The sequence below is a fragment of the Lissotriton vulgaris genome, chromosome 6, assembly GCF_964263255.1.
Source record: "Lissotriton vulgaris chromosome 6, aLisVul1.2, whole genome shotgun sequence".
NCBI classification, from domain to species: Eukaryota; Metazoa; Chordata; class Amphibia; order Caudata; family Salamandridae; genus Lissotriton; species Lissotriton vulgaris.
In genome coordinates, this window is record NC_141694.1 from 1,657,926,062 (window position 1) to 1,657,947,971 (window position 21,910).

At 45.8% G+C, this 21,910-nt stretch overlaps 1 protein-coding gene across 3 annotated transcripts in view; it reads right to left on the reverse strand.

Moving 5' to 3' along the window:
- UBR2 (ubiquitin protein ligase E3 component n-recognin 2) overlaps nt 1-21,910 on the reverse strand; it is a 1,804,160-nt gene that overhangs the window by 1,143,289 nt on the left and 638,961 nt on the right. For all 3 annotated transcript variants that reach the window (XM_086927821.1, XM_086927820.1, XM_086927822.1), the window contains 2 exons: nt 16,639-16,761; nt 8,500-8,563 (listed from right to left, as the gene is read on the reverse strand). In XM_086927821.1, coding sequence (XP_086783947.1) covers nt 8,500-8,563; nt 16,639-16,761 — 187 coding nt within the window. The remainder of the gene's footprint in view (nt 1-8,499; nt 8,564-16,638; nt 16,762-21,910) is intronic.

Consider the following 21,910-nt stretch of genomic DNA (forward strand, 5'->3'; position numbering starts at 1 on the left):
TGCGGAGGCGGGAAGAAGGAGGGGAGGGTGATGGACTGCCCGATGTGAAAAGCAGAAACTACTTTGGGCAGGAAAGAAGGTCTAGTCCTTAGAACCACCTTGTCAGGATGAATGGACAGGAAAGGAGGTTGGACAGAAAGAGCCTGGAGCTCACTCACTCTCCTGGCAGAGGTGATGGCAACCAGGAAAGCCGTCTTTAAAGTCAGGAGACGGAGAGGACAAGAATGAAGGGGCTCAAAGGGAGCACACATCAAAAAGGTTAGAACAAGGTTCAAGTCCCACTGAGGCATCGCAAACGGAACAGGTGGATACATGTGTGTGATGCCCTTCAAGAATCTCGTTACAATTGGGGACTTGAACAAAGAAGGCTGATCAGGAAGCCTTAGAAAGGCTGAAAGGGCCGAAAGGTAGCCCTTGATAGTGCCCAGAGCAGAGCCCTGCTGGGCAAGAGAGAGAAGAAAAAGAAGAACCTCGGATAGAGGGGCAGAAAGAGGATCCACAGCCTTTGCTGTGCACCATGCCACAAATCTGTTCCACCGACAGGCGTATACCGACTTTGTGGAGGGACGCCTGGCTGCCAGAATTACATCACAGACTTCAGGAGGCAAGTCAAATGGCCTCAACTGCCGCCGCTCAATCTCCAAGCATGGAGGTGGAGACTGGACAGGTTCAGGTGGAGGAACGTCCGCTGCTGCTGCGACAGAAGGTCCTCCTGAAGGGGCAGGCGGATCGGGGGACCGACTGACATGCTGAGTAGCTCGGGATACCAGTACCTTCGAGCCCAGTCCGGAGCCACAAGGATAACTTGGGCCCGGTCGCACCTGATCTTCTTCAGCACTCTGGGCAGAAGTGGTATAGGCGGAAAGGCGTATAACAGACCGCAACTCCACTCGCGCCGAAAGGCGTCGCCGTGCGAGTGCCGTCTTGGAAACTCCAACGCGCAGAACTGATGACATTGCGCGTTCTCTTCTGTGGCGAATAGATCTAACCAAGGCTCTCCCCATTGCAGAAAGAGGCCTTGCGCCACGTCCGAGTTCAGACGCCATTCGTGATCCATCGAGCACCGACGGCTGAGTTCGTCCGCCCTGGCGTTCAGAGAACCTGCCAGGTGTTGAACCGTTAAAGTCACGCCCTGACGTTCCAGCCACTGCCAGAGGCGCAGAGCCTCCTGGCAAAGGGTCCACGACCCCACCCCGCCCTGTTTGTTGCAGTACCACATGGCGGTGGTGTTGTCTGTGAACACCTGCACTACACTCCCGTTGACAAAGGGGAGGAATGCCTTCAGTGCTAGACGAATCGCCCGTAGCTCCAACAGGTTGATATGGAGCCGGGACTCCGCCGGAGACCAGATGCCTCTGATCTCCGCCTCTCCCAAGTGGCCTCCCCAGCCCTGGAGGGACGCGTCCGTCACGACAATGTGCTCCGGTTGGGGAAGGGAGAGGGATCTGCCTCTGACCCAATCGCGGTCCGTAAGCCACCACTGCAGTTGTCTCGCAGTGCCCTCCGAGATCAAGACGTGGTCGGACAAGTTGCCCTGATGCTGGGCCCACTGAAACTTCAGGTCCCACTGCAGAGCCCGCATCCGCCACCGGGCGTGATGCACCAGAAGGATGCAGGAAGCCATCAGCCCCAGCAGCCGCAGCGTCAACCTGACCGAAACCCGGGATAGCGGCTGAAAGATGGGAATCAAAGCCTGTATATCCCGGACCCGCCATTCCGGAGGATAAACCCGAAACTGCGCCGAGTCCAGAACCGCTCCAATGAAAAGGAGCTTTTGATAGGGACACAGGTGTGATTTCGGCACATTGATGGAGAACCCCAGGTCGTGCAAGAGGTCTGCCGTCATCTGAAGGAGGTGGACGACTGTCTGGGTTGAGCCCGCCTTCAACAACCAGTCGTCTAGGTAGGGAAAGACTGAAACCCCTAACCTGCGCAGATGGGCTGCGACCACCGCCAACACCTTGGTGAACACCCGTGGGGCGCTGGTAAGGCCGAAGGGGAGCACGGTAAACTGAAAGTGCTCCTGGCCTACCGTGAACCGCAGGTAACGCCGGTGGGCCGGCAGGACGGGGATGTGAAAATACGCATCCTGCAAGTCCAACGCTACCATCCAGTCTTGCGGGTCTAGAGCAGCCAAGACCTGAGCTAATGTCAACATCTTGAACTTCTCCTTCCGGAGGAAGCCGTTGACGTTCCGTAGATCCAAGATAGGACGTAGGCCCCCTTTGTCCTTCTTGGGCACCAGAAAGTAGTGGGAATAGCAACCACGCCCTACTTCCGGCCCAGGAACGCGCTCGATGGCCCCCTTGGCCAAGAGGGCCGTAACTTCCTCCTGCAGAAGTGTCAAGTGGTCCCCCGACACACGGTGGTTCTGCGGTGGCATGGCTGGAGGATTGGTCTCGAAGGGGAGGGAGTAGCCCCTTCGGACGAGTTGCAGCACCCACCTGTCCGATGTGATTGTGCGCCAGCGGGCGTGGTGATGGCGAACCCTGCCACCCACTGGCGTCACATGGGCCTGAAAGCATGGACTAGGAGGATTTGGAGGCAGATGCTGCGGGGGGAGGTGTGGCCTGACCCCGCCGTTGACCCCGACCGCCTCCACGGCGGTTTCCACGGCCGCCACCGCGTTGAAAAGATTGTTGCGGCGCGTGGCTGGCAGCACGTGTGGGGACGCCCCTTCCTTGGCCACGAAAGGAGCGAAACAAACCCGTTTGCTGGCGCTGGGTCGAGAGACCCAAGGACTTGGCCGTGACCCTGGAGTCCTTGAAGCGCTCCAGCACGTGGTCCGCCTTGTCACCAAACAGGCGACAGCCATCAAACGGCATGTCCATCAAGGCATTCTGGACATCTGCCGAAAAGTTGGCGGATCTCAGCCAGGCGTGGCGACGAATCGCCACCGTCGTGGACATCGCTCTGCCCAGCAAGTCGGTCGTATCAAGACCACACCGTATGGAATATTTTGCTGCATCTCGGCCCTCAGCCACAACCTTGCCGAGCTTCGCCCGCACCTCCATGGGGCATTCTGGCAGCAGTTCCGCGACCGTATCCCACACAGAGTGGGTGTAGCGGCCCAAGAGGCAAGCGGTGTTGCAAGACCGCAGTCCCAAACTCAGGGACGAGAAGACCTTCTTGCCATACTGGTCATACCTCTTAGATTCCCGGTCGGGCGGGGCCGACGGGAATGCGGTCTGGGAAGTCGAGGCCTGGATCACCAGACTCTCAGGGGTGGGATGGGTGGACAGGAACTTGGGGTCGTCCGGGCACGGACGGTGGCGTCTGGCCACGTTCCTATCAACAGGCGAACCTGAAGAGGGCCTGGACCACGTGCCCAAAAGAACGTCTGACAAGGCTTCGTTAAACGGCAGCAGTGGCTCCTGTGGGCATGACTGCGGTTTGAAGACCTCAGTGAGGATGTTAGGCCTCACGGCCGCGACGGGGAGCTCAAGGTGTAAGGCCTTGGCAGCCCTCATCAACACCACTGAATAAGCAGCCCCCTCCTCCGATGCCACAGAAGGAGGAGAGACAAAGCCAGGGTTAGGAGAGTCGTCCAGACCACTGGCATCACCCAAATCACCTGTCCAGTCCACGTCGTACTGACACTCACGTGACAGAGGGTCCTCAGACCCCTCCCAACCCTCTCCGTACTCTACATCATCTCCATATTCGCAGTCAACAATGTAGACCGGCTCCTCGGGGTTCACAGGCCCCATCGGCGTCGAGCCCGGCGTCGAGCGACGTCGGTCCGACTCGGCGTCCGGATTCGGGGAGGGTATGGGGACGACGCCGCCCGGAGCCGGCACAGGAGAACCGGCGCCGCGCGGGGACGGCGTCGGGGGTAACCCCGATGGAATCGGCGCCGGAGAGGCCGGTAGACCAGCCGGCGTCGACCCCGAAGGCCCCTGCGGCGCCGGGGTCGGAGCCGTCGGCGGCACCGGGGCCGGAGCACCCGATGGCGCCGAGGCAGGGACACCCGAACCGCTAGGGCCCCCGGACGGTAGCACTGGGCCGGAAGGCGCCGTAGGCCCCGTCGGAGAAGTGAGCGCCCTCATGGCCATGAGGAACGCCTCAATCTCCTCAGGCGTCGCACCTTGCCCAGGGACCGGAGGGTATGGAGCAGGCCGCGCCGGCGACTCTCGCGGAGCCGCGGGGGTGGGGTCACCCGAACCCCCGGCCGCGTCGCGCGAGCGTCGGGGGGAGTCGGAGGTACGATGACGACGCCCCGACTTCTTGTGTTTCTTACCTGAGGAGCCCGACGAATGGTGACGACTTCCGGAGCGCTCGGCACGGCTCCGCGACCGCTCCCTCGAACGCTCACTGGACCTCCGGCCGGACCGGGACCGCTCTCGACGCGGGACCGACACCCGGAGCTCGAGTAGCTTGCGGGACCGCTCCCGTCTAGCCTTGTTAGTCAGAGCCCGGCAATCGACGCAGGCGTCCACGTCGTGGTCGGGGCCCAGGCACCGGAGGCAGAGTCGGTGATGGTCCGTGACCGACATCGTGCGGTCACAACCGTCACAATTCTTGAAACCGGGCATCCTACCAGGCACCAAAAAGATATAAGAAGTAAACAAACTTTGGTCAAAAGACCGGAGTACTGCTCTTCGGATCTGCGCTTACTGGCGCGGAAAAAAGAAGAACTGACGTCAGCGCGCGGAGGCGGCGTCTATATACTCCAGCGACGTCATCACGGCGCACGACGCCGACGACGGACGCGGAGCCGCAGGGGACGCCTGCAGACGACGCCTACCGACGCGCAGGGGTACTGCTACGCAAAAGTTCCCGGATCCAGACTGACGCCTGGGGATATTCTAAGGTAAGGAATCTAATACTAACGTGTTTCTTTCAGATATTTGAATTCTTCACTTATAAATCATCACAAGAAATTGTAATTAGCATGACGCATGCATACATTTAGAAATTAAATGCTAATACAGTTACAAAAAATCTAATAAAGTACAGAGCTACAGAGATTATAAATCATGACAAATTCCTTTCCACCTTAGACCAATGGAGAGGGCGAAAGAATACTAGATGCTGCACTTTGAGCCTATGCAGTCCAGAAGCCAGGATTCATATGCTTATTCCTGAGGCTCAATTTACCCTGAGAGACAACTGAACTAAAAGTCTAGAACATAAAGCAGACATTTCAGTGTAGTTCTGATAAGTAGTAATGGCTGTTAATTATGCAGTCTTCATCAATATACACATAAGCCTACAAGTCAGGAAGTGTGATAAAAACCAGTGAATAGAGGAGAGTACCCCGATTAGGTGTGGTGGCATGGTGTCAATGTGGCTAGGAAGACTACCTATTTTTCACATATGATTCACATGCTACTTCCTATTTTCAGTGAGGCTGAAATATTTTCATGTGTGCTCAATAACCATAAAGGAAAGCATCTGTTTATGTAAATACTTGCAGATGTTGGCTATTTCACTTCTCATTTTTTTATTCAAGCTAACTTTGAGTTTGAAATATGTACACTGTATACATGAAATACTGTATGTTGCGTTTCAACCACGACAGCATCTCCAGCCTTTTGTCAATGTATAGTCCAAACAATCCTAATTTTAACTCCTGGGCCAAGATATCAGATGAATAAATCATGTTGGAGAGCCTTTTCAATCTGTCAGATATTAAGGGCTTTTCCTGATAAAGAACTGCTGATCAATAGAATCCACTTCTGCGGAGTACACTTTAACATTTATCTCAACGTACTCGCTGAAATAAGACTCACATGGGTAAATGGCACTTCATTACGTTTTCTATGAGCTTCAGGATGTTTAGGAGGCGACTAGAATCCCTTATACAAACTTTGAAGTGTAGTAACTCTCCTAACAGAGGATAATGCCACAATTGTAGCCACTCATTGTAAGAAAGTGCAACAGTGAGTTCAGTTTTTGTCCACGCACAGCAATAGTATATACTTGGAGAAAAAGTGTACAGTTTGCACTGGCCAAGAGGGTGGGGTTCAGGTGAGGTAAAACTATTGAACCTGTCAGGAGAATAAGATGTTGGATAGTAGGATGTCTCCTAGCTCAGGGCAGCAGGTTGAAGGGGCACAGATCTGACCTAGTTCCAGGCCAGAGCAAGACGTGCTGAATTTCATGCGACCTGAATTAAGGAATAATGAACAAAAGAAGGTGCCAGTGCTGATATTAATGGATTTCGTGCAACAAATGACCAAAGCAGAACTTGAAGAAATCAAGAACGGGAGTAACTAATTAATAGTTTTTTATTTTAGCATTATTTGGAAAAAAGAAGGCTTATATATTTTTTTTCATTTTTTACAAGGGGACATATTTACAAAAGGACACATGAAACTTAAGGACGTGATTGTAGTTCATCAATCATACAATATTCCAGGCATATCACAGACATTCAAAACACATTCATACCACTCAGGGACGGGGACTGGGTGAGACAAAAAAATACAATCTAAAAATATGTACACTATATACTACAAGATAAGCAAGATGTATACTACAAGGTAAGAAAAACAACAGGCCACAATCTGCGGACACAGTTTCACCAAAAATGAGAAAACAATTAATTTTATACTGTACAATCCTAAATAAATCTACAAACGAAACTTTTGTTGCTAGGAAAACTAGGTATTGTACTAGCGACTAAGAGAGGACAACTGGAAGCTCTTGCCGCTCTCGCAGACACCATGTGGCAGGGGCCTACGCGTTTCGAATCCCGCTGGTTTTCCTGGGATTCTCTTCAGGGCCTTATGTAGTATCAGTGGAAGAAAATCCAGCTCAGAGAGTGAGGGGGGAAAAACTTCAATTGTCTTTTATCTGGTATACGTACTGTGTAGGCCTTCGTCTTAAGAACTGAGGCACGAAGGGAATACAGGATAAAATGAAGCAAAGCACAAGGTTTCTACCGGTGGCACGTGGTTACCGTGGATCCAGGCGGCAAACTGGTTATAATAGTTTGTAGTATAATTCTAAGCTGGTCTGGAAGTGTCCAGCAGGCCGATTTCAGAATTCCTTGATAATGCAGAAAGTCGCTATCTTAAACACGCGTGCGGTCAGACAAATGATCCGAAATTAAGTTAGCCGATGCCGCCTGGTTCGTGCACAAACGCTTTACCAAATTAGAGCCAACACGCTGAGGGGCTTGATTTAAGTTCAAGCTCTTTCGCCTGTCGGCAGCCGCCGGTCCCCTGGCGTTGCAATCGGCACTAATCCCTAGCGCATTTGTCTGACCGCACGCGTGTTTAAGATAGTGACTTTCTGCATTATCAAGGAATTCTGAAATAGGCCTGCTGGACACTTCCAGACCAGCTTAGAATTATACTACAAACTATTATAACCAGTTTGCCGCCTGGATCCACGGTAACCACGTGCCACCGGTAGAAACCTTGTGCTTTGCTTCGTTTTATCCTGTATTCCCTTCGTGCCTCAGTTCTTAAGACGAAGGCCTACACAGTACGTATACCAGATAAAAGACAATTGAAGTTTTTCCCCCCTCCCTCTCTGAGTTGGATTTTCTTCCACTGATACTACATAAGGCCCTGAAGAGAATCCCAGGAAAACCAGCGGGATTCGAAACGCGTAGGCCCCTGACACATGGTGTCTGCGAGAGCGGCAAGAGCTTCCAGTTGTCCTCTCTTAGTCGCTAGTACAATACCTAGTTTTCCTAGCAACAAAAGTTTCGTTTGTAGATTTATTTAGGATTGTACAGTATAAAATTAATTGTTTTCTCATTTTTGGTAAAACTGTGTCCGCAGATTGTGGCCTGTTGTTTTTCTTACCTTGTAGTATACATCTTGCTTATCTTGTAGTATATAGTGTACATATTTTTAGATTGTATTTTTTTGTCTCACCCAGTCCCCGTCCCTGAGTGGTATGAATGTGTTTTGAATGTCTGTGATATGCCTGGAATATTGTATGATTGATGAACTACAATCACGTCCTTAAGTTTCATGTGTCCTTTTGTAAATATGTCCCCTTGTAAAAAATGAAAAAAAAATATAAGCCTTCTTTTTTCCAAATAATGCTAAAATAAAAAACTATTAAGTAGTTACTCCCGTTCTTGATTTCTTCAAGTTCTGCTTTGGTCATTTGTTGCACGAAATCCATTAATATCAGCACTGGCACCTTCTTTTGTTCATTGTTACTTTGGCTCAGCCTTGCTGATCAGAGCCATCCCGTAGTTGTTTTCCACTGAATTAAGGAATGACAACAGACACAGCAAAATGGGTGCTGAACTGGAGGTTTAACTGCCTGAGACGAGCTGGGGTGCATGAATGGAGAAAATGGAGCTTGTATTAATAAGTACCTTGTAACCTCGAGTTCAGAAGGGATTTTATCAGGTTAGATCTGGCGCAAGAAAGAAACCTTTCAAATGTGGGACAGTAATGAAAGTTGTAACTCAAAAGAAAGTCTAAGGCTACGCCTAGCTAAGTGAAATGTATTGTTAAGCTGGATCCCAATATCCACTTTTTCGAATTGTACAAATATATTGCAATTAAATGTTAATTTTCTTACCAACAATCATTATAATAAGATGCAGCATTTCTTCAACAAGGGTATTCGTCTGCTGCAAAAGATCCTGATGGAAACATTGAAAGAAAAACCTATCAGTGCAATGAATCATTCATGTTAAGTTATACTTTGGATGGGTATTTTAGTTTTTGGAGCAGACATCATGAAATGTAAAAGGCATGAGATTCGCAAATTGCCAACACAAATTAAGAAGCAAGTTCAACAAACTTCAAAATAGTGCTGTTCTGATTACTCACACACATACCAACACACCTCATTTAACATAATCTAATTTTGTAGTACATTTCCACTAAAGGCACTGTTGAGGTACAAATCCAACCTAAGAATTCACCCCTTCTTTCTAAAATGTATTATCCAGGTCTACATCTTGCGCCTCTCACAAGGATTCATAATTACAGATTCCTTACATTGACCGCTGTCCCAAATTCTGCATCCTAGAAACTCTGCATGTGGGCACCCTTTCTTTTTTGGGAGGTATAATCTTTTCATTGAGTTTCCTATTTTTGTTAAACACAAGAAAACAGTGCAAAACCTTTGAAGTAACATGGCTCGTTCCCCCACATTAGATAGCATAAATAGGAAGCATGACATCTTGCAATGTAATCATGATGCCCCTGACAGCGACAATCAATTCCCTTTATGGGGTATCTGGGAACACTTCTTGAACGGTTGCTGAGGGCAGTCCCTCACCCACCCTCTGCCCCCCCCCCAGTAGATTCTCTTTTCTGCCACAGCACAAAAGTCCATACATATGTTCCATTCGGTCATAGTGGGAGTAACCAGAACCCTCCAAATGTGGGAGAGTTCACCTTTGGCAATCAACGAGCCTAATTCCACTAATTCCTTACCCGCCCAGTTGCCATCCCAGCCCATCATAATCCACAACAATGCAAGCTCTAGGTCCATTTCAAGGTCCACTCCAGTCATCCGAGCCAGAGTGGAGGGAATTTTTGGCCAGTTTCTGTGAAAAGCCAGACACACTCAGATCATGTGCAGGAATGTACCCTCCTTCACCTCCCCCACATGGAATGCAATTCTGATTGGGTCTGCGACCTATTTTATGAAGGCGGGCAGGCGCATAACAGACCCTGTGAAAACATTTCAATGGGTACTCTTTCTGAAGACGTGTACAGTTTATTGGATATTTCAAGTCTGGAAAATACCTACTTTGAAGCTGTACACAATAAATCTTTCTCCAGGTGATCTCCATTGATCATCATGAGCACCTATTTATCCTACCAACGGACATAATCTCAGAGCAATTTTACAATACAAATATTTTTTGTTTTCGCAAAAACAAAAACAAAAAAACACCCACACCTACTCAATAAAAAACAAAGATAGTGACCCATGTAAAAGCTCCATTGGCTAAATTCTATTTATTTTCTTAAATAAAAAAACAGACAATTTAAAAAGTAAACATATATACCAGATAAGAAAAACCTTGTTTGCAAACCTTTTTCTAAAAGAAAAAAGTATGGCAAAGCTATTGTAACTAAGCGAGTCAGGTTGCAGCCATTTAAGGCAGCAAAACTGACTTTGCAGCATAAAGAAATAGCACCTGTGCTGTTTTTTGGCTATTAGTGAGTAGTTGCCGGAGCACTAAGCTCAGAGGTTTCTAATTTTAACTTGGAAATCTTTCCAAACATTCCCTAAAGGAGTTTCTCTCAACATCCCTTGAGATACTGTATTTTCAGCCATTTTTTGAGATGAAAAAATTTTCACAAAAATGCTACCTCTTTTTGTTTAATGCTCTCATATGGCAGAAAAAAGGCAAAGAAAAGCACAGTCAGATCCTCATTATGTGGGTATTGTTTGCCTTCTGAAAACCCATCTTCTTGATAAGTGTCAGTACTCCCCGTAATTTTCCACCAGGCATTCCTTAAAGGACAAGTAGAAGCTCCAGCTACAGGTTTTCTTTTTTATTGATTATAACTTTCATTCCACATCAATCTGTCTTACATCATAAGGATAAGAACAAACATAATTTTCAAGTAATATAATATAGTAGAATACACCTACAGAGTTGTCGCCAATCCAGTCTTGTCGACATGGCTGCCTATAAAGATGGTATTAAACATCAACTGGGTAATAGTGAATGCCGCACAGCATCTGAGGTCCACCTGCATTATGAGGCATCACATGACACTGTGTCGAGTCTGAGTAAGTTGTGGGGAGTCTGTGATGCTAAATGCAATCTGTGGTCCACCTAAACATATTTAGGCTGGAGGAAGGATGCTGAAGGAATGTGTGTGTTTCTGCCTTTTCGTTTCAGACTATTACATCTTTTAGCCAGACTTGGGTGATTGGTGCCTGTACCAGTGTATGACAACTCTTCCACCGGCTAATAATATTGCCAATGCTACGAAGTTGAACACACCCGAGCATCTCTATTCTTCCACCAGTTATATCAGCAAGTATAACGAAAGTCCCTTGCCAGAAGCTAACAGTGACACACTTCTATTCCAAGTGTATGAACCCTGCATGCTCTGAGTGACATCTCGAGCACTCATGTGGCGAGTTTGGGTTGATCTGGGGGCGTGTTGGAAGTGGCAGTGTCTGGTTGGCTGAAGGGATGCTCCCAGCCTAGCAGAACTGCTGATCCCGTCAAGAGCAGGTAATTACACTCGCTGTATACCAGTCTCCCCCTTGGGTAGCTTGGCGCTAAGCGGTCAGGCCTACTGCAGAGGAAATGTGTAAAACAAAGGGACAGCAGCCACTCACGACATATACACTGAGCATCACACAAAACTGACTTCACATAGGATGTATGTAAAAACTTATTTTCAACAGACAAGTTACTTACCTTCAATAATACCTTATCTGGTAGAGACATGATCTAGCTGCAGATTACTTACCTTTGAATTTCCCAGGCATCAGAGAGGATATGGAAGATTGATCTTCGAGCAATACACTTGGCACCGGCAGGTGGCATTGGTCGGCTTTGCGTGGTCTCGTTGACATCGTTTGTGTCGTTGTGACGTCTGCATCATCTATATAAGCACCACCTAGGTGCGCTGACGTAAGTTCTTTTCTTTCTGAGCAAGGCAGCACAGATCTGTGAAGAGAGCCACCCTCTGTCACTTTTGACAGGCTTTTTCGATTTTTTGTTGACTCCTTTTTTGGTGTGTAGGTTTTTTCCTCATGTCCAAGAAGCTTCTGGTTTCAAGATGTGAAGAGCATGTAACTGCGCCATGTCAGTGGGGAACCAGCACCTGGCTTGTCTCTGGTGCCTGTAGCGCAACCACAACCCAAAGCCATTCTCTGACTCCCGGGCCATGGCTTCGAAAGCTTTGAGGGAGCAGTTCCTAAAGCTGCTTGTGGGCCAGTGCTCGGCACCGCATCGTTCATGGTCCCGGTCGAGAGGAAGGTCCGGACACCGCTCTGGGAGTCCCGAATCTTCGTACTCCCACTGGAAGTCGTCAAGTACGTTTGGTAAGAAGCTCCGTTCTCAGCACATCTGTCGGCCAGTGTGACGGAGGAGTCTTGGCACCTTAGGCCTCGTTCCTCGGAACCAGCACCTGGGTCAGCTCCACGCTTTTCAGCCTTTGCGGCAGCCATAGCAAACTGGCTTTATGAAGCCATGTGCCTCATATTTGAGTGGATTTCCGTACCGGTGCGCCTTCTGGGCCCGGAGGCTAAGAAGGGGCTCCAACAGACACGCTCTCACACACAGATACGTACTCAGCACCCTAATGCGGTGCCAATGGTACCCATGTGGTCAAGGGATCATCATCTGCAAACTTCGTGGCCCAAGCCTCCCTTCACCCTCTAGTTCACCCCAATTGTCCTATACCCCTGAATGGAAGATAACTAACCCCATCTCCCCGAGACTGGGCCGCACAGTGCCAAAGTCGCACTTAGTCGGAGTCCTCGGGAAGCAGGTGGGACTGCGTAGCAATTTTAATTAGGAGTTAGATGTAAACAAGGGAGAGTTTAGCAGACACTCGGGAAGTTCATACACAGGTCTGAAAACACAAACAAATCACTGAGTCTCTTAACCCGCTTCTGAAATGTCTTGGAAGAGTTCCATCAACCTAGTCAATCTCTCTAGCTACTACCTGGAGCCATGATGTCCTCAGAGAAGGCCAGGTGTGGAGAAGGCAGTTGGTCCACAGCAATGAGGGTCAACAAGGGAACAACCAATGAATGGGGAGTAACACAAGGGAGCCTTTCGATAAGATGAGGCGCCCCAATCTATACACGATGATCCAGGTCGTGTCCAAGCAATCCAGGCACAGGACCTGGAGCGCAATGGTATGAGTCAACGAGCGACAAATCCATTGACTAGTAACAAGTTTTGCCAATGGCATTTTAAAAGGTGCTAAGTTCCAAGATGTATTGCATGAATCTATATATTGCTCCTGCCATTGGCCTAGGAAAGGACATAGGTGTATATTGGAGTGTGCCGTATATAGTCTATATGTAATCACACCACTAGTCACAAGGTCAAAATTATCCTGTATTCAAAAGAGGGCTGTGAACATTGAATATAATGTCTGGAATTAGCAAATAAATAATGAGACATGCCGGATACAGAAATTTAGAGCATGACTTCCACCCAAACCCAATATATTCATATAAAACAAATTACTAAAGAAGGGGTTGTGAAGAAGGTGGTTCTGAAATTATCAAGGCACTCGAAACAAGCGTTGACCATGTGTTAAACACCCTGGCAAAGACATATTAATGGAAGACCGAAAAGAGGTCTCTTCATTGTGTTTTTATGAAGACACCCCAGGGATTTGGAAGTAATGCTTGGAGTATGTATGATTGAATCCTTGGTATTAATGTGAGATTAGTTGGCGTTTGTGGGTCTGTTTTATCAATTTTTTTAGCTTGATTTAATTGTTATTATGAAAAACAGTATCTTTATTTAATTTTGAAAAAATAATCCAATTTGAAAATACATATGAATGAAGTGTGTTCATGTTATTGTTATGAAATTTCATAAATAACGTAAGCAAAAGAAATTAAATAAAAATATTTTCTAAAATAACAGTGGATTAGCAATGATTGCAGATAGGTTTTTTAAGAATAAAAAGGCTAGTGGGTTTTTGTATGTATATTTTGAATCAACAACCTCTTCAATGTAATGGATGGTAGAAAAACTTTCAATGTTAGATGTGCAGTCTTCCGTTTCTGCATGTTTATAAAAAAAATGCTGCTGTGCGCAGTCCTTGTACTGACATTTTTTAGAGATGGGCTCTCCCATCCTCCAGCCTGTCAGGAAAGCGTCATAGCGAGCTGAAGTAGAAGGCTCTGGTGAAAAGAAAATCCTTTCATGTTTTTTTTGTTTCTGACTCATTTTAGATATTCTTTTATCTGCACAGTAAGTATCAGACTGTTTTCCCATCGGTCTTTGTATTGAACCCACTAGTCTTTCATGTACTATCAGAGCAGTCTCATGAAGAGGCACGCAATGGGAACTAGGTAAATGCACAAGGCCATCATTTCCAGGATAGATGAAATATAGCGTGCTGTAAGAGAAGGTGCCGAAAGCATTTGATGACATTCCTTCAAGAGGATAGATGCTCTGTTCTCTGAGGCAGACACTTCTCCTTTCATCATGCTTAAAATGCTCCCAAATGTTCTACAGTCAGCGCCGATTCTTTTAAAACCAAAATGTTTCCCCTCCTCGAAAAATGGCACAAAACCAAGTTAACTTGACACATGGAAGAGTACAAGTTACCTTGAAAGTACACAGTTAAGTCTGACTACTTTTATGGCTTATGTCTTCACGTTCACATCCCCAACCACCAATCCATTGCAAACTCACTTCTGTCCCCAGCACATTCATCCTTCTCACTGTCTCGTATGTCACACCATACTTTGCTTACTTCTTCTGCACTGTGCCTTTCACGAATACCGCGAAGCCATCAGTCTTTTAGCATGGATTTTGAGTTGGATGGCTACCAAACTAAAAACTACCAATCCTGCCTCAACCCAGTTTCGTTTATATACTCTAACAGTTAAAACACTACCCGTTTATTTTACTTACCCACACTCTTTAACATCTCGCTCAGCTCAGGCACTTCCTTTCAGTGTTTAAAATTAGGATGAATCTAACACTACTATATAAAAAATGCTGGTCATTAATCTCCTATAACTACTGTTGCGTTCCACTTTGCCCCCACTCCAAATCCCTAAAATCACCCACAAAATCCTGTAATGTCTTGAATGCAACTGTTTCACTTACTAAAATCCTCTTGAATCAGGCTTTCAGTCAAAATATAATTGATCGGGTTGGCCTGTATTAATAAAGTACATAGCCTTTTTTTTCCCCATACATCTTTACGTTGTATGCAATATTAAGATGTCTCAACCCGAATGACCCACAGCTTAATGGTAACCTAGTAAAATTACTTCAATGCGAAAATTTTGTAGAAAATAGACTGATGGGGAAAGCACAATAGCACTTTAAGTCAATGCTGCACAAATCAGACCTTACACCATTTTTAAACGTAAGTATTAAAGGGAACTTAAATCATTTTTTATGCGTATATTAACTTTGTATGTGTATATTAATTTAGCCCTGGGCCGTGGGTCCTAGGCTCACTGTGCCACTGGAATCAAGCTGCCCGGGCTGAAGAGGGGTTAAACACCGAAACCGGTCCTAGGATGCTTGTTTCCAGTGCAGGGAGGACCTGGCTTGGCAGCTCGGGCTGGACTGTACCCATGAGGAACTGAGTCAAGACTGATTTGCATATAATCAGGTCTAAACTGGGGTGGCATGGTGAGCAAAAGAATGATGGATTTAACCCAGATCTCTTGACTGGGGGTGAATGTTTTGATTTGTTCCTCATTCCGTCCATCAATTGTGTGTCTTTTGCTTTCTCACCCTATATTAATTTGGCGCAACTCAACTAATTTTATTGGCATATTGTTATGTTTTTAATCTGTCTCTTAGTTTCATGCTGCCCATTAATCTTCGACAACTATTCTGCCTGTTTGCAGCTCACGAGGATTCAGTCCTGGGCCTCCTGATCATCTCCTTACACACAACATTAGTAGGTGAAATTATCTTATGCTTTCACTTCTTTTTAATTTCTTAGGCAGGTGATGAAGTCTTTTTTTCTTTTACTCAAACCATCTACAAACAGATGTTTCTGGCTACCACAGTTATACAATAAAGGAAGGCATTTTGCATCTTCATGCTGAGCGTATTTAAAACAGAAAATATAGGAAACTAGTCTCATACATCTCTTACAAATACTTCACTTCCCGTCCCGACCATATAACAACTCTCTTATGCCAAAAGCTACAAATTGAGGCTGTGGTGTACATTTCAGCCTAAACAAACAGTTGGATTCCTTCGTAAATCCCACAGCTGCTAGGTACCAAGGACTAAACATTTGCAAAACATTTCCTTACTTGGAGCCAATTCATTGATCTCAGCATCAGTTATTATGATAATGAATGTCTGCAACAGACTACTAGTAGGATTGTCAAGGTACTAAACATTGCCACTAGGACCCTATATAATCTCAAGTGACACGCCTTTACCTATTACCACCCTTACCTAGATGCAAAAACTGAGCTATATTCAATCTGTTAATCCCTGTTTTCAAGACTATTTAAATCTTATCCCTACCAACTATGCCTCACGTTCTTGACCAATCCTTATCCAATTTATAACACTTTCTAGCCACCTTCGCTCAACAAAGCTAAAAAAAAATGTTGTCACTCCCAGACCGCACTGGACTGCTCTGATGTTCCGATAACTCAACCTACTTGGACCACTTTAATAGCAGTTGCTCTTAGCTAGCCTGTGTTCTACCTATTCACTCACCACATTCAAGACTGAAGTTAATACACAACTTTTTAAGCAAGAGGAAAATCGTGAATAATTTCTCATTGCTCCCTCATCATACATGCATAACGCTAGCTCTCCAACACCTTTTGCTGTACGTTATGTATATATGATGAGCGTATGAGTTATTCGTTATCATTTATCATGACAGCAAGACTATCTCACTCACCCAAAATGTTTACGACATTTATATTGTGTTCTTGTTGCTATTTACCTCATTTATTTGAGCACTAAACAAAACACTAAGCATAAAAATTCAACAGTTAACATTGAACGTAAACAACTACTTTGGAGACAATTTACATTACCTTGTTGGTACTTTCAGAATTAAACCTCTTTCCATAATCTGGAGTACTAAATATTTCATAAAGCTCAAAGCGACTAAGCATTATCATAAGGAAATGGTTGGGATCCATCATAGAGGCACCAGCCTAAAAAACAAAACATCATATTAGTATTGAATCAAGAGTTACATCAAATCAATTTTTGTATAGTGCTCTCTTCCGTCCTTAAGCTGTTTTAAAGGGCTGAGACGTAAGGGAAGGAACAATAGGTGTCAGAGTAAAGGAGGAAATAAGTGAATGAGGTTGGGGATGAGCAGGACTAACACAATGGTATATCACAGTGGCAGTTTCTGTAGTGCTCACACAATTTCAGGGCACTTTACGTAGTAACCAAGTGCCCAGATGCATAACATACCAGTGATTACTGAAGAGAAGAACACCAATATGCAGAGTGTGATCTGCTATTACCATAGTGAGGAGGGACAAAGCCTCAAGTGAATCATGATGCCTCTAATCTTCCTTAACAATGATAATAAGCTTTGTGCATCTGCATATAAGGTTAATACCATGGCATTTTTTATGTGTATTTGTTTTAACAAAAGATACTTACCCAAAACCAGATGCAAGGGGTTACATTTGTGCAGGAAGGTAAAATACCACTTTAGAGACATTGTGACTATAAGGCATTGTAAATCTCCTGGAGGCCCGCCTAGAAGGAGGAGGTGAGGAAATGGGCTGTGGCCGAGGGCAACCCTTCGCACAGAGAAAAGATTTGTACTGCGAAAATACCCTATTGTAGACTAGTGGGAAGACCTTGTCCAGCTTTTTAGTGAACCGCTGGGCTGAACACAATCTCCTCACGGACCAGGAGTACAGCTAGTGGGATGAGACAAGAGCAGACACTTCTACTCTGTATGACTGCGGAAAACAATGAAGTTAGCTTGTGGGGAGAAACAAGACATATGCTCAATTCGGCTTCTCTCAGCACATGAGGGCCAGAAGGGGATAAGCAGGGTGGTTCGGGGTGGGAGAGCGGTGGTATGTTCACAGGTTACTTAACTGTTAACACGTTAGTTTGCAATTAACTTTGCTAGCATTCGATGGCAGGAGCAACATGCATGTTCCACACACATGTGGACTTTGGGACACTACAATGCAGGAGACAGAACCATGGGAGAAACGAGCTGTGCAGCAGCTTGAACTGCCATGAAACTGAGAACTACACAAAGGTGCCATCACAGAATGTGTTAGTGTATACTTTTTCCACATATACGCAGATATTAAAAACAATAAAAACTGCTTATCAAAAATAGATACTGTGACTATTAACAGAGTTGCTTCTCTGTATAAAATATTTCTTACATACAATCTGTGAGGCAGTAATACGTGTTTTTTCTCGTGTTAAATTTGCTGCACTGTGCTAATAAACTCTAACTTGACCTTTGCACTTTAGTAACAAATGTGTAAAACTACGTTCATTAGTACAGTTGCTCTAAATAATGTCTTATTGGGTCACATATATTTTCACTTCCATGGAATGTGCGTATGTATACGTGTATTAAATATACAATGAAAAAAACACAGTTAAAAGTAAGTTATGATTCTGGCTCAAACACACACAAAAAATTAAATTCAATGCCAGATCCGGAGGGGAGGATTATGCCTTCTTCCTTTAGTATTTTTTAACAGCAGCAGTTAAACAATGAAACACTCCCATAAAACTACATTTCCCATGAAAACTTAGAAGAAACTAGCAGTTCATAACATTCAATCAAGTTCAACTACTTCCATGAAAGTCCTAAAATAATGTCCTCAAAGTTGCCGTTATTCACAGCTCCAGCACAAGATGAATGACTGTTTCAATGGTAAAAAAAATATATATATATATATATATATATATATATATATATATATATATATCTTCATTTGTTGATTAATAAAAATCATTACAAATTTACTTCAAAATTCTACACATCGTTTTAAAAGAGAATCTTCAACACAATTCACAAATCCTTCTCCCGAAGTAAATTGCACAGCTAGACTAAAATAGAAATTGTACCAAAGAACTAATCATAGTATTCAGAGGTCACTAATGCTTGTTAAACTCGAATATTTGACACAAGTCCTTGAACGTAAGGACTAACAAATCCTGCTTTCTTTAAATGTAAAGTGCATTGTATAATCTAATCATACTGCTAAATTGGGTCAGCTGGGTAGTCCTTTTTTTCTTCGCCCTGACGTCGAAAACATTTTTTGCAGATCGAGTAAAAAATAAGATGCAGTGTGGACTGCGCCAGAACTACAGATTCTTCCCGCTTTTACTCCTGCCTCCCCTAAGTTACACTCTAATAGGGTAAGAACAAGACAATGTCTACATTAAACAGCAATGGTCAGTGAATATTAGAGATTAACCCAAGAATCGGAGTTAATATACATTTGAAAAGAGAGGGTGTTCTAGTTTTTGCACAGTGTAGGTGGACTGAATATTTAGAAGTCCATAGAATATTCACCCCTTTAATTATTTTCCAAGAAATAAAATGGAAGATTCTATAGACCTGAATTGAAACAGATTTATAGGTTTTCACTGCTGCTACGTTTTTCCTTTAACCCATAATAAGTCTGTACACTTTTTTATAATTCATTTCAGTATAGTTGAGAGTACCCTTATTTGTGGAAGCACTCACTTGTTTACTTTTCAGGCGATCATGGGCTCCCGCAGCATGTGGCTCCTTGAAGCCGATAACAGCAGGTGCTGTGGTGTGGTGTGGTCAGCCGACCAGGATGGTGGCATTAGAAAGCTCACAAATCACAGAACCCTCTGTGTGGATAGGCTTGCTGCAGCGTGAAAACACACACGAGGAATTTGGTGTGAAGAACAAGTTACTTACCTTCTGTAACTAAGTATCTGTAAGAGAAATAGGTTTGTTAGAGATTCCTTACCTTAGAATTACCCAGGGGTCAGACTGGATCCGGAGAAATTTTTCTTAGCAGTACCCCTGTGCGTCAGTGGGTGGCGTCAGTCGATTCCGCGTTTGTCGTAGGCGTCCTGGTCGCTGGGATGATGTTGCAGTGCCTACTTAGATGTCGCCCCTGCGTGCTGACATCAGTTCTGACACTAATTTCCACACCAGAAGCGCAGAGTCATGAAAGACACTGACCACTGGTGCGCTACAACAAGGGACCTGTAAAGGAGTCCCTATCCCTTGAAACGAGTTCGCAGAGCGGGGAGGATCAGTGCTGCAGTAAGGAATCTATAGCTTACCTATGTTACAGATACATCTTTACCAAAGGTAAGTAACTTGTTCATCTGAAAGAGACAGCTAGTTACCAGCAATACCATACCCGGAGGAAGGGCTGCGAACTAAGTTCACGCCAGAAAGTCCAGGAGTAAAAAATGGGCAAAATAGCCGTCCCTCTGGACTTGGCTGGCCAGGCAGTAATGTCTGGCGAACGTGTGCAAGGATACCCACATGGCCGCCTGGCAGAAGTCAAGAAGTGGGACTTCACGTGCCAATGCAGTGGTTGTAGCTGTAGCAATAGTGGAATTAGCACGCCGCCCCTCTGGAGGATCCTTTTATGCTAAAGCATAACAGATTTTAATACAAAGGAGAACCCATCGAGAGATGGCACGCTTTTGGACAGCCGGGCCTTTCTTGGCAACCACATAGCCAACGAAGAGTTGATCATCCACCCAGAAATCTTTTGTGCCGTCAAGGTAGAAGGACAGCACAGCTTTTGGATCCAGATGGTGGAGTCTCTCCTCCGCCTTGGAGGGGTGCGGAGGTGGGCAAAAGGATAGTTTGTCCTATGTGAAAAGGTGTAACAACTTTAGGGAGAAACAAGGGTCTCCTCCTAAGCACCACTTTGTCCGGATGCACAGAGAAGAAAGGGAGTTTTAAATATAGAGCCTGAAGCTCACTCACCTTGCGAGTAGAGGCGATGGTGACAAGAAAATCAGTTTTCAGAGTGAGGAGCCTGAGAGGACAGTTGTGAAGCGGCTCGAAAGGAGCACACATAACTTAAAACAATATTAAAGTACCAATGGGGCATTATGATAGGAGATGGAGGAAAGAGATAAATACTGCCCTTTAAAAATCTATTTACAATATGGACTTGAATAAAGAGGGCTGATCTGGTAGACGAAGTAAAGAAGAAATAGCTGCAAGATAGCTTTTGAGAGTGCCCAGAGCAGAGCGCTGCTTGGCCAAAGAGAGGATGAACAAGAGAACCTCTGAAAGAGGGGCAGAGAGGGGATCCAGAGCCTTTGCTGTGCACCATGCAGCAAACCTCTTCAATCGACGGGTATATATCGTTTTAGTGGAGGGACGCCTGCTGCCAAGATGAGGTTACAGACTTCGGGCGGAAGGTCAAAAACTGTCAACTGTCGCCACTCAACCTCCACGCAAAGAGGTGGAGGAAGGACTGGATAGGTGGAAGGACTGGATAGGTGGGAGGACCGTCCCCTGCTGCTGCGACAGAAGATCCTCCCAAAGGAGCAGTCTGATCAATGGCGATGCTCAGGAGCTCGAGTACCAGACTCGTTGTGCCCATATCAGAGCCACAAGAATGACTTGGGCCCGATCATGCTTGATCTTTTTCAGCACACGGGGAAGAAGTGGTACAGGCGGAAAGGTGTACAGGAGGCCATAGTTCCACTCGCATGAAAAGTGATGCAGAGCGAGTGCAGCCTTGGAAACTCCAACGCGGAAAACTGCTGACACTGCGGCTTCTCTTCAGTGGCGAACAGATCTAACCAAAGTTCTCCCCATCACTAAAACAGACCTTGCACCACCTCAGAGTGAAGACGCCATTTGTGATCCACTAGACACTGATGGTTGAGTTAGTCTGCACTGGCGTTTAGAGAGCCTGCCAGGCGTTGAACCACCATAAACAAGCCTTGATGTTCCAGCCATGTCCAGAGGCAAAGAACCTCTTGACTTAGGGTCAACGAACCCACTCGTCATGTTTGTTGCAGTACCACATGGTGGTGGTGTTGTCTGTGAACAGCAGCACCACCTTCCCTTTGAGGGAGGAAAGAAATGCTGTCAGTGCCAGCCTTTTAGCCAGGAGCTCCAACAGACTGATATGGAGCCCAGACTCTGCCAGAGACCAGACGTCTCTGATCTCCACCTCTCCCAGAAGGACACCCCATCCCAAGAGTGTCACATCGGTCACCACCAGTAGGTCTGGTTGGTGACGGGAGAGGGACCTGCCTCTGACCCAAGCCGGGTTCGTTAACCACCACTGCAGTTGTTGTGAGGTCCTCTCCAAGATCGGGTCTGTAACTTCAGGTCCC